The sequence below is a fragment of the Pogonomyrmex barbatus genome, unplaced genomic scaffold (assembly GCF_055798465.1).
Source record: "Pogonomyrmex barbatus isolate J1 unplaced genomic scaffold, ASM5579846v1 scaffold18, whole genome shotgun sequence".
Lineage (NCBI taxonomy): Eukaryota > Metazoa > Arthropoda > Insecta > Hymenoptera > Formicidae > Pogonomyrmex > Pogonomyrmex barbatus.
The window spans coordinates 3,740,315-3,754,252 of record NW_028297114.1 but is presented as its reverse complement, the minus strand read 5'-3'; the positions used below and the strand labels follow the sequence as shown (position 1 = coordinate 3,754,252).

Genomic DNA, 13,938 nt, shown 5'->3' with positions numbered 1-13,938 from the left:
TCGATTCCGAGAATCATTCTCGATCAGGCGCGCGTTTTTAAAGATTACCGCGCAATTCCCACTTTTATTCTCACTTTTACCATCGTCTAACAGAGCGCAGCACCGTGAGCTGTCATCGGCCGCGATGACATTAGGCGTTTCTCGCGCGCGACATGGTCGCGCTGCTGGTGCGCGCAGCAGGTCGACAGAATTGTCAAGATGGAAGACTCGCGGGGTTGACCGTCGCTCGCAGTATGGATTTCACCGCATGAGATTCGTGCACGGGTGCCGCTGGGGCTGAGATTCCCGTCCGGTCTCCGTGTGGAGCAAGAGTGAAGAAAGAGGGGCGGTTGTGGTCGGCAGACGGTGGTGTCTGCAAATGGTGTCGCGCCGCAGGAGCGCGATCATGCGGCGCGATCGAACGCGGTAATGAAGAGTGGCATCGCGGAGCAACGCGGCAACGGAGCGAGCCACAATGGTGGATAACAGTTGCATTATCGAAGGAAATGTCAAATTTCGTGATGGCAAGAAGGTGAGTCTCCCGATGAGCCGCGTGAGCTCGTCGTTCCTCTCCCCTTCTGCGTTTCATCCCCCGAACGCTCACTGCGACGCGGGGTAGGGAATCGTGCTCCATTTTTTTCTCTCTACTCTCCTCCAATTCGCGCGAACGCGTCCCCCGCGAGAATTCGCCTATTATCCCCCCGACATCTTCGAACTGACGCGCGAACATCTTTGAAAGACCTTTCTTTTTCCCTTACTTTTCCCTTTCTTTTTTGTTCTTTCTTTTTCTCGCATTTGCGAATTTAGGAAACGTGCGCTGGACGCGCGACGCTTATCGACGAGTCACCTGTGTGCACACGCCTTATGCACTCGCCTTATGCACGATAAAAAATTATGTAACGATTATGGGGGCGGTTTGTTAGCGTCTGTATATGTACTTTGCGCGATGCACCGATGGCATCGTTAAGTTCCGCGTTATAGGATGCCCTGGAAAAAACATGCGACAGACTGGGGCTGCCAGATTGCATTTTTGACAGTAGAAGACAGTAAAGATAAATGGTTCGAACTTGCTTATTATGTTTTCTGCGGTTATTTGTCTGAAGATAATAAGATAAAACAAAAATTAAATATTTAAGGCTAAACACAAAAAATTTTGTTTATTCCTTAAATATTTAATAGGATGTAGATATTAAATTTTTTAATTAGATGACAGATCTTTTAATACTGACGGAACGAAAAAAATTTTAACAAAGAAAATACTTTTATTTTAATAATTTCTCACAATATCTTTTTTTTTATTAATAAATAAATTTCTTTTTATTAATTATGTTACGCGCATTTTAAATTTTTAGACTTTTAATACATGGTTTTCAATAAAAATGTTTTGTAGAAATGATATGAATAATTCTTATGATACTTGTTATTCCATATCATTCTGTTATCAGTGCAAATATGTCTATCATATTTGTATCGGAGAATTTTATATTGGTAACAAGATTTTATTTCGATTTTATTTTTTTATATATTTTATAAAATATGTCAAGAATTATAGTTCTATTTTTGCCAGCAACTCATATAAAAAAAATCCTAATTTTTAAGAACATATTTAAAATACATATGCATTACAAATATAAAATTATATAATATTTATTTTTATCAATATTTTAACTTTAATCTTGATTAAATTTATTCTTTATCCTTTTTTAAATTAAAAAGAGATAAAAAGTAAGTTAAATCAAAATTCAAAGTTAATTTATATTGATAAACATTTTATTTTTTATATATATTCTACTACATCTTTTTAAGATATTTAGCATGAAATATATTTGAAATAGTTTTTGGGAAGAGAATATACATTATTTAAGAATAGTCTATGTAGGGAGTAGCTAATCCAAGTCTATAAAAAGCTAATAAGAAGGTAGAAGAACAAGGTATTGGAGAAGATAGAACCCTCATTTACTTTGATCATAAATTTAGAAATAAATCATGAATTAGTAGGAAGAAGTTCACGTTTGATTTCATATAATTTTTATCACAATTGTGCTTAATAAAAATTATTGAATGCAAAATAATATGTTTTAGACCAAAAAAAATTCTGTAATAAAATTTAATATTACCATATAAATATTACAGAGTTGGATTTATAACAGATTTAGTTAATAAATTATTTTGGATTTAGTTGGATTTAGTTAATAAAGTTATAATTAAAATCGTTGCAATATTAAAATTGTAAATAACGGATAAGAAACTATATCGCTTAGTTTTCAAGAATGAATTTTTCTTTTCATGATTACAATTAACATTTAATTGAAATTTAATTGTCAAAATATTCATTCTTGCATTACATTACTGCAATAATTTCTTAAATATATTATGTATTAATAAAACCAACATTTTAATATAAGAATATTTTTTAATATAAGAAAAATAAAATTCTAAGTTATATCTTTATCTTTTTAATGTTTTTCAACATTGCCTATTGTAAAATTTTATGTATACATTCTATGTTTATATCTATTTAATACCTGTAGTAAAAAAAAAGAATCGAATATTAAAAAGATATTTTATATGATTATATATAAAGATAATTTGTTTTATTATACAACTAATACAATATAATTTATTTTACAGTGGAAATCAAGATGGTGTGTTATGCGGAAATTATCACCAGTAGCAGGTAAAGCCTCATGATTGTTTTTAAACGCTGTTGTTAACAATAGTCTTACTGTTTTGTCGTTCATTTACCTTAAACGTGCTAATAATTTGTTATTAATGAGACTTTGATAAGATAGCGCTAATGGCATGCATGTATATACATTTGCGTTGTTCTATTGTATCACGGTTGCATTTAGAGGAAGAAAGAGAGGAAGGGAATGCAATAAGATAATAAACAGGAAATATTATACACTCTTGAAGCGTTCTTCCTTTTTGCTTTTACTATCACGTTGATACGTATATCTCATAATTTGCATAATAGACTCCCTGTTATATCTCTGCTGGCAAACTATGTAGCATACATTACACCCATTTTTACAAGATGTCCCTTGTTTTTATGGTTGAGAAAATATTGAATTTATCGCAGATTGAATTTTGCTTTAGCCTGTTTTACAAGCGGATATATTTAGAATATTTAGTTTATGGATTATTTATAAACAAAATGTTGTATCATCCACTTTTTCCAGATTAATAAAATTGATTTAAACTTTCGGTGTAACAGAAGTTTATTAATTTACTCAACTTTGCATTTAATATAGTAACAAAATGTTACTACTACAAAATGTTATGAAAATATATGTTAGTGGAATATATATTACATTTTATAATAAAATTTAATTACGTATAATTAAACACGATAGTTAGTGGCTACGATTTAATGTAGTTGGAATATTATTTACGTAATTGTTTAATATGTTTATTTAATATTAACTATAATATATGGATGATAGATAGATTTCTGTATTCTATGTGTTACAAATTGGTGGAATTTGTCGGCGAAAAATTAGTTCTTTCTCTCTCTTTCTCTTAGTTTCTCCCTTTAAAAGACCCTTCTTGCTTGTTATCAGTACAAAGGACCCTCCTTCAAACCTTCCTAGGGTGACAGCTGGCACATCTGTTGCTACCTAAAGCAACAAAAAAATTTCCAAGAACAGCTTTGCTCTTAGCAATAACCATTAATACATGATCCCTGTAACTTGAGGATATTTTAGAACCAAGGGTTTGAGCGCTTCATAAATTTTTCTTAGACAGAACTTAACGAGGAGAAACGTAAACACGTGACGAAATTTATTTCTGTATATCGGTCTACAGATGAGAATGCATTTATTATAACTGAATATTTCTCGGGAAATAATATGTATAACAAAATATTGAATGCATGTTAATAAACATCAATATTTGTTATTTCATATAAACACATCAACATAAAAAAAACAATTTTCTCTCTAGTTTATTAAAAGAAAAGTTTAAAAAAGAAAAAATAACATCGCGTAACTTTAAAATATATAAAGCATATGAATATTCCTTTTTAACAGATTGCTTGCATCTGCAACTTTATGGAGATAGTAAGGATCGTTACAAGCAAGGCCAAACAAAAGCGTCCCTAAGCTTGCAACACTTTCTGGGAGTGGAGAGTGGTTTTACACTCGACAAAGAATCCAATACGATTGCTATAATTTGTCAAGATGTAACAGTTGTCCTCGCATTTGATACGCGGGAACGATTGATACAATGGCAAGTTAAGATCTCGAACAATTTAGGCGAAGGTAAGTTGAACGTAAAGTACATTCAAAGAGAAGAAAATGAAAAGCATTAGAGATGCAAGATACTATATGAAATTCGGGAATAAAAATTATCATCTCGTATTAATTAATTCGTCCACTTTCCTCAACAGATCAGCAATTTTTGATACTCATCTCTTCGGTGCCGTCGAAGGCGAAGTTCACTAATGGACCGGCACACTTGCACATTCAGGACTGTCGTTTTTGCATCACTATCGGTGTACCTCCTCGACTCGTTGGTATCTGGGAGATCGCGCATCTCCGACGATATGGCGTGGTCGAAGGTAGATTTTGTTTCGAGGGTGGCTCGAGATGCGGTCGAGGAGAAGGTTTGCACGTTCTGATAACTGATCAGGGAGATGATATAATTAAGACGTTGCAGCTGGCGGCAGAGGGAAAACTCACTACGAAGAAACGATCGCCGCTCGGTAGAGAACAATTATCGACACAGGATAGTCCAGGGCGACGCCAGTGTTCCCGCGCCGAGACCAGAGCCAGCGATTTCTTTTCTTCGACTGTGTATTCAACGTCGACATATGAGGAGCACTGCGACAGTTGCAAAAATGAGAGCTCACCGTACTGGTCATCTGCGGAGAGCAGACAGCAGACAGAGCTCGATGGTGATTATAGTTGCCGAGATACGATGTCCATTTCAGAACTGCCCGATCAGCAGCCCGGCGGCGAGTGGCGTAGCTGTTCACTCACTCGTCAAGGTGCAGCGGGACTTGAAAGATGCGCGAGTTGCATCAGTAAGCTCGGTACCGTTTCGAAATCGTCGACCCTGATCACTACGGCTACCGTGAGCGGCATCAGCAGTCCTGCCGCGAGCACGTTAAACAACCTAGCATGTTCGCAGCCCCGTACCTTCGATCGACTATCGTTGTCTTCTTACAGCAGCAGCAGCCACGAGAGCGATTATTCTGGTTCGCAGCAGATAGAATGTCAATGCGCGCAGTCGAAAACCGCCCAGTCTCAGACGGCGCAGACAACGGCTCGTCAAATGTCACCGAGCCCAAGTACGTTGCCGCCGAGACCGCCGAAACCGTCCCAACCGCCATCGCAACCAACAACCAATCAGATCGTCACTGCCAAGAAGCCTAAAAAACCGCCGATGCCATTGCCTGCCGAACAGCAAGCTTGTGTGCATCCTCGAAAACCTCAACAAGTTCAGCAGGCTCAACAAACCCAGCAACAATCCCAGCAAGCCATAGCTCGCAATGTTGCGGGACCTTATGAGAACTACGACATTCCTAAAACAATTCTGGGTCATCACATGCTACTGGAGCAAGGTCCACAACCGGAACAGTATTACGATACACCAAGAAAAATAAAAGAATGTCTCACACTGCCGAAAACCTATCCGAATTACGACACGCCTCAGGTACCGCAGGCTGTAGTCCTGCAAGGATGTGGCTGTCCCGCAAAACTGCCAGTCCAATCGCCTAGATCTTCAGGTTGTCCTTGTCATAATGTTATGAGTTGGGCCGGCTTTGTCCTACCTTACTGCCGACGTGGCGCGGGAATTGAACCGACCGGCGTCACAATTCATCCCGTAAAACTCTCAGGTGAGGGTAAGATGCCAGTGGTGAACGCAAGTGGAGACATAGCGATTTATGCGACCGCCAGAAGGATAAACAAAAATGAATCGTCCGACGAGAAAGCTACGGCGGAAAACTGTGGCTGCGCCGTGGGAAATAAATCGAACAATTACGAGAACGTCGAGCCAGTGATAGATACGCAACCGGAATCGAAACAAGCGAATTATGTGAATATTGATTTTACGCAATCACTTGAGCATTACGAGAACAGCAAGGATATTTTAACGAAAAGCAGTATTTCACAAGAAGAAATTGAGAAATTCGCGGATCAATTGAAGGAACCAACACCCGAAGCACCGAGCGAAAATGCTTCGAAAATTTGCGAGAAATGCGGTCACGCAAAAGAAAAAGAAAATAATTACTTAGTCATGGATCCGGATAAACAAACCCCGAAAAAGCCGTTCCCCGCTTATTTACCAATGCAACCGGCTCACAACGCTTGTTCGAAGGAGATCCTATCTAGGCTCTGCAGCGGTATCAAGAGTTCCAGCAATCCGACGTTATCGGGATCCACGTTACTTGAGATAAATAAAAAGCGTTCCGACTCGGAATATCGTGTGCCAGGCTCAGCGATGCTGTCCAGTCCTTATCTCAGACGTCGCTATCTGGACGTGGGTAATATCACGGAATCTGGCGGTAGCATAGGTATACTTCTCAGGAAACGATCTTACTCTGCGGAATCCGCACATTACCTGGACGACGAGAGTCACACCTTTCCGTCCACACTTACTATCCACAAGTGCTCAAGTGAAGCGGATAAGAATTCTTTGATAACTGGCGAGTCGCATAATTCGTGCGTCAATTCTGAAAACAAGATTAGTAGTAATCACGAGAACGGGCAAATATTGACGGCCGCGTCTCAACCGTCGTTCATTAAGATCCGACGTTCATCATCTGTGCCATCTAAGACCGGGCACAATAGAGATTCCTCAAGCAGCAACGATTCCGGCGTTTCAACCGGTTCCCTCAGTCACCGAACGGCGGAGTTTGTGGAGTTCGAGTTATCATTGGCAGCACCTGCTGCTTCAGCAGTAAAGCAAAATATGTTGTCGGTCTGCCGCAAAAGTCCGCCACCCACATGTTATCACAGCAGCCTGCCGAGGAAGTCCAAGTCCAGCGATCCTCTTCGTGAAATTTCCTTCCAATTCCAAAAGATCAAGATACCAACGAAATCGTCATCTGCGGAGGCCGACATACCGACGTGTTTGCCAAAAACTACGAAGGGCTTTAATAGCCCTGGTGAAGTCTCTAATGCACCTTACATCGATTCACGAAGTACTAGCAGCGGTACTTCCGACATGTCAGATTACATCGAAACTTTATCGCTGTCTTCACATTCTTCGTCCGATACACCTGACAGTCTTAGGTAGGATATAACTGCAACTTTTGCAAAAGTTCCATTGTCCTTCTTTTCATAATTTTCTTATATAACTTATCTTAACTCCATCAAAACATATAAACGTCCTATAAATTTATATACAATGTTTTAGAATTTTATGACCTTCTTTTATAGCTATTCTTTCTTGTATATAACTTCGATTGATTTATTTTTAATCGCTAAAAACTTATACATTATTTTTTATTTTAAAACATTTATAATTACATTTTTAGAAAAATTATACAAATTTATACAATAGAAATTTAAACACATAATCTACTAATTTATTGTCTTGTTATTTAATTTAACTAAATATCTTAGTTTTACAAATAATTGATTTTAAAGATATTTTTTGAAATTTTATTTGTAATTATAATAAAATAATAATAATAAATATGATTTAATTGATTTTATTCGGATAATAGGATGGATAATTAATCACGTTAAATTAATTATTTCTAATAAATTGATTATTTTATTTATATAATTAATATGAGGAAATCATATATGTTTATATAGATTAGGAGGTAGAACAGTAGCAACGACTCTTCGACCTCGTAGCGGAAAGGAATATTATAAAATTGATCGAAGTATCTTGGTAGAACAGGGACGGCTTCTCACTACGGCATCCGCTAATTATGCAAATATCACTCCAGTGTTAGAAAAGAGCGAATCACCGTCACCTGGTTACATGAGTAGTTCACCTTTTGAGCAACCACAACCCACTCGTGAGCATTTTCTATTCCCCGAGGTGAGTATCACGGTATATAAGGAAATAGATTGTATCTATATTGATCCATACGACATCAAATTCTGACGAGAGTTTAAGTAAAAGAAATGATAAATTATAATTCCTTAAAATTACGTTATCTTTTATATAATAATTTGATAATATAATAATTTGATTTTTATATAATGATTTAATTTTTTTTTTACAGGAAGCTTAAACGTAATAATATTGTTTGGAAAAAAGAGTTGAAAACTTGAAGTTCCTAGGAATTCCAAACAAATGAGTAAGATTATTCACGGTAGAAATTATTATTGGGGCATTGTGACTATTTACACTATACGCAGATATCTGGTGTTACAAGCACTCTTTTTAAAATATTTGTCATTCAACACATATACGTAGTATAATATGCCAAATAATCAAAAATTAATAATTCTTAAGAACACGAAAGCGCTCTTTAACTAAATTCGGATGTTTATTGATGTTTTCATAAAGTCTTCCTCTAAAGAGCACAATCATAATCTAAAAAATATAAAAAAAGAACCACATCAATCTACAAAAATCTAGATACTAGCGTATAGTCGAAATAATGTCAGTAATCAAACACTTCCTACAACGACTCAAACAATTTCTAAAATATGCTCAATAAGAAACTAATAGTTTGTATAATAAGAATCCTGCCCTAGAGTAAAAAGATATGCATCGTATACTTTATATGAGTATATCGTTTTTTAAATACTTTCTTATTTTGTATGTGAGTATACTTCTATATAGAGACTATTGTACAGTCATCTTGGAAAAAATTGAATGAGATTAATGACTCTTAGAATTTCTGATTAGAGTTCTTAAAATTTTATAATAAAAAAATTAAAACATAACAAAATTTTAACATTAGATTTTTGGAGTATTTCTAGCTCTAAAGAATTATATAGCACTTTACTATTTTCTTTTTTTACACTTTCCTTGGATCTCATCCGAATTCTTCATGTTCTAAACTTTTTTTTTTTTATATTTTTAATTCAAGTCTTATGCATTGCCCTTAGTCTGTTTTAAGTTTTCACAGGAAAGTCTCAAAAAACTGCGAGATTAAATATCGTAAATATATGAGGCGAAAATTAAGTTTGCTTAATACTTGCTATTTATAGATTAACAATCTTGTTACTTTAGACATTGAGCCATGTGCCCCAAATTCTAAGATTAGATTATATCTTTTTTTGATATTAGTTCAAATATATATATATATATATATATATATATATATATATATATATTGAACGTTAATTTATATCTTCTTCTAGACTTTAGAAATTTAACTTAAAAATGTACAAAACAGAGATAATTTCAATGTAACAAATTTTTAAAGCATTGAAAACATCACAATTGTAATCGATTATATTATATTATACACTATAAAGTTTTAAGAATTCATATCTGGAAAATTCCATTAGAGACCGTTTGTTTGTACTGATTGATAAAATATTTATCCACATTCTGTACAACCAAAAAAATGCACTGAATATAGTCAGTTGCATAACATTCACAGGGTTTTCATATTTACAAGTTATTTTTTAAAGATTAAGATAAAATGTTACAGCCTTTAATGGTCTTCTTTCTAATGAGACATACGTGGTACATGTAAATACCATAGTCTCTGGGCAATCAAAGACGGTACTATATATAGATTATAAACAAATATTTCTGACTAAGATTTATGAAATATATAAAGATCGAATTATTTCAGGATTCCGATATGAGTTTTCCGATTTTTATTGCAATACATTTTTCTAAGGCATTTATCTTTTACATTTCCATTATGTTTTACTAAATATCTTTTTGATATTGTAAAGTATCATAACTTAATGCAAATGTAACAATCTTTCTCATTCTGTTTGCACATTTATTTTCATTTCATTTATTGTTGCATTGTACTTAATAGCTCATATACTTGAACTATTTAATTGTGATTAGTGTGTGCTATACACACGTTTCTACGAAGTGTTTACCAAAAATATTTATTTCTATTCTTTAACGCGGTACATATTGTATTTAATATATTAGAAACAAATAGATAAACTATTAAGTTAAGTAATATATTTACAACGATCATTTTAAGTCTAAAAAGTCTAATATGATATTCTATTTCTAATGTCTTTCTTTATAAGTATAAATATGCATATTTAGGATTTTGTACTTTTTCTACTCTCATTTCTTTATGAGGTTCATTATTCTCTTTTCACAGGAGAAGAGATTACAAATTTATGAGAGGGGATATAATTCATATAATATTGCACATACAGTAAATATATCATGCTGAGAAAGTTAGCATAATAGTGATATTAAACGCAATAATAAAACCTTAGAGTTATACATTTATAAGGCCGATATAATTAATGCACAGAATTTTGTTTTATATTCATTATACATTATTATACTTACCTGGCAAGTAATCAAATTAATGTTTGTAATCAAAATCATGAATGTTGCCATCATTAACCAATGCAGATTTCTAAGCATTGAACTTGCGGGACAATACATACTATAAGATGTGTTATTAAGTTGCAACAGCATTAATTTTGCACTATACACGTATACTATAGCACAAAACGATTTTAATGTCTTGATATCTAAGAAAATAGAAATAGTTCTTTTCATTTTAGATATCAAGAACTTTTTAATGTGATGCAAAGTTGTCTTGCTGCTGTATTCTTATCGCGTCTTATGTTATATCATTCCTTAAACAACATATGGAATTATTTTTCCATTAGGCCAAATTTTAACACAATATTATTTTATACGAGAGAATATTTTTTATTCTTAAGACTTTATCTACTTGTGTTCTATATATAAACTATACTGTTATAATAGCATTAAAATTCATAAAATTTATTGCAATATTGCATTAATTTAAATCGAAGACATGTAATGTTTTTTCACAACGTGTAAAGATACGTGCAACTGATTTTATATAAATTATAAAAGTATTAAAGAGTAGTATTATTACAAGACTGAGAAATAGTTGGTGTAATGAATGGTAGGAAATATTTACAGTGCTAGAATGTATAATTTATATGTACAGGCCTATGCGCAACTGGCAATTGATCATTTACAAAATCTGATTCTTCTGTCTACTAAATGTTTCCTGCCCAAAAATAGAATAAAACATTGTTATAGCATTGTTTAGGACATTGAACGCGCAAATACAAAAATATTCTCTTGATTTTTCTTTTCCTTAAAGTATAAGAAATCATACAATAGTTGAACATAAAATAGACAGTAGAAGCCTTAATGAAATACTGTATACAAAAACGATGTAGAAAGTGATACATAAGACACATTGAATTACGAGGAGATTGCATATACATGATTAGATATTTCACACAAGTAAGAATGGTATATAGAAAACAATTTATATTTCTCTCTATCAAGATTTTGTGGCCCCAAGGGATTCATAAATTGTAATATCTTCAAAAAAGTGTATTCAGATAGAAAATCATTACTATATCTCGTGATTTGCGGGTATGTGTTTGTATACACACATAAATACGTATAACGTATAACGAAGAATATGCATTTCGTGCGTGCATGAGAATGTCGAGGGCAAAATTTTAAGTTAGCGTAAGTAAATTTATCTACCCGAGTGATTTTCTGTTTTCTTTTCTCTTTATTCATTTTTTATAGATTTTTTGCATTCATGCATTATTAATATAAGGTAAAGTGAAAAATTTTAATTTTGAGTCAGTGAATTAACTTATATATACATATATTTCTGTCTTAAGTATCATATATGTGAAGTAGAAAGTCACTCGTATAAACACATGCTAGTCAGGAATCAAGTACTATATTGTAGTCATGATATATTTTTATTGCAAAGAAACTGTATATTATGCATAGCTTAAAAATTAAGCACATGTCCACTGATTTATTTCATTTTGGAGTTATTTCTCTGTCAAAAAGAATTATGGACCAAGTATTTGTTAACGCATGAGACTAGAGAGGGAAAAAATATCATATATTTTCTATTAATATATAACTTTATGATGAGTGATAGTGTAATAAGAACAGATTGAACAATAAATCAGCATGATTTATTCGTTTCATATTTGAACGAATTTATTGTTCTATCCGGATCTCACATCACGATTTTACTCAGAACTTGATATTAGAAAACGGAAACGTTTTTATTACTATAATTTAAACGTTTTTCAATATTTATTCGTAATTTGAAAAACGAATATATCAAATATACTTTTAAAATGTAGTAAAATAAAGTACATGTGCTAGCTTTTAAGCTATAAAAAAACCATATCTAAGAATTTACTAATGACATATATTGATTAATATATATATATATAAAAATTAGAAATAAGTTTTAAAGGGTATTATTGATGCTCTATCCATAATCGATGTACATAGTTTTGTGGTGTAGCATTAGTATATTAAATCTTTTATTTTGTGATTCGAGAATATAGACATCGTAAAAGCGAATTTCAATTGTACATACCACGTATCACGATGAAATGCGCTCAAAATGTCTTCAAACAATTTTATAAATTATTATTGAACTAGTGATTTAGTTACTCTGCGAGTACACTTTATAATATATCGGACTAAGCATTTAATCCAATTTAAGAATATACATTTCCGAAATTATATATCTACAATAGAAGACTTTGTATGCTTTAATTTTATTATTTTCCGTTCGGATCTCACATTGCTTCATTGTACTTGTCCTAGTAGATAAATATCAGAAATTAAAACTGGTCATTTTTTATTGCGCTATTGGCTATGATAAAAAATATTTTGAAAATGTAATCGATTAAAATTTTTTTGCGTATTCAGTCACTAGTATAACTTTTCATATATATCTGATGAAAAATTATTAATTTTAAATAATTTTATTTGGCGTGTAGTAATACGTGCTTATAATTTTAAAAAAAAGCTATAAAATAATAGTATCATATGATCGAAAACTTAATAATATCTATTTCCTTTGACAATCTGTTTTACAATGAAATTTTCTTCGTGTTTTAACAATACGAAGAGAATATCAACAGCTGTTGGTGTTGTCGCATTTTATGCCAGTTTTACGAGAAAGAAAAAATGAGATAATATTTAGAGAAATTTTATATAAGAAAGAAGAATCGTCCATCAAAATACTAATTTTTTCCTGTTTATACGAAGAAAAGTATATACTGATAGCAAGACTTTTAGAATTTGTAAGTTTTTCTTAAATATTACCTACCAAACTTATTTGTATATACACACACACACACACACACACATACACACACACACACACACACACACACACACACACACAGAGAGAGAGAGAGAGAGAGAAAGACAGAGGGAGAGAAAAAAAATTTCATTTGAATATATAGATCTATTAGATTTTGCTTTTTTAATTGTAAAAAAACTATTCGAAAATTGTCAGAAAAAAATTTAAATTTTCTATTTAAATACGTACATTTTAAAATGTTGAAATGAATTATTAATTGCTATTTGTATACACTTTTTAATCTATCTTATATATAAAGATTCATGGTATAATATGTAGAACAGGCTTTGTATTCTAAATACTTTTTCAAATGACTGGAGACGTTAACTTTGTTATTAAGAGATTGAAAAGTATATAAAAGCCCTCTTATTTTCTGAAATTAATATAATAAAATTATGTGTGTATTTCACTGAGCCATCCCGCCAGCTCGTAAAAGAGAAATATAATAAGTAACGACTAACGGAGCTTATGTATTAAATCGTCGAATGCATTTCACGAAGGTTACTTACTTCGAACTTTTGTAATCATAATAAAATGATAAGCGAAGAGATCGAACAAATTAATTAAATTATAGTGCGCCGTAAATAAATGAAAACTCGTACACAATTTGTAGTAGCTGAAATCATTGATTTATTAAAAAAGTAGAAGAAATAAAGAACTTAAAAAATAAAATTGTCTTTTATTATTTTTACAATCCA

General features: G+C 32.7%; 1 protein-coding gene across 1 annotated transcript; it reads left to right on the top strand.

The window, feature by feature from the left end:
- The first annotated feature begins 141 nt into the window (after positions 1-141).
- LOC105431674 (uncharacterized) lies at positions 142-13,912 on the top strand. Its single transcript, XM_011646010.3, has 6 exons — positions 142-511; positions 2,611-2,656; positions 4,011-4,241; positions 4,370-7,220; positions 7,752-7,983; positions 8,171-13,912. Exons 1-6 carry the CDS (start codon positions 455-457, stop codon positions 8,177-8,179), a joined length of 3,426 nt encoding a protein of 1,141 aa, XP_011644312.2. The 5' UTR covers positions 142-454; the 3' UTR covers positions 8,180-13,912.
- Positions 13,913-13,938: the final 26 nt, after the last annotated feature.

Coding starts and splice junctions, on each gene's coding strand:
- LOC105431674 (XM_011646010.3), top strand. CDS start 455: ATGGTGGATAACAGTTGCATTATCGAAGGAAATGTCAAATTTCGTGAT. Junction 2,657..4,010: donor GAAATTATCACCAGTAGCAG/GTAAAGCCTCAT, acceptor CCTTTTTAACAG/ATTGCTTGCATCTGCAACTT. Junction 7,221..7,751: donor GATACACCTGACAGTCTTAG/GTAGGATATAAC, acceptor ATGTTTATATAG/ATTAGGAGGTAGAACAGTAG.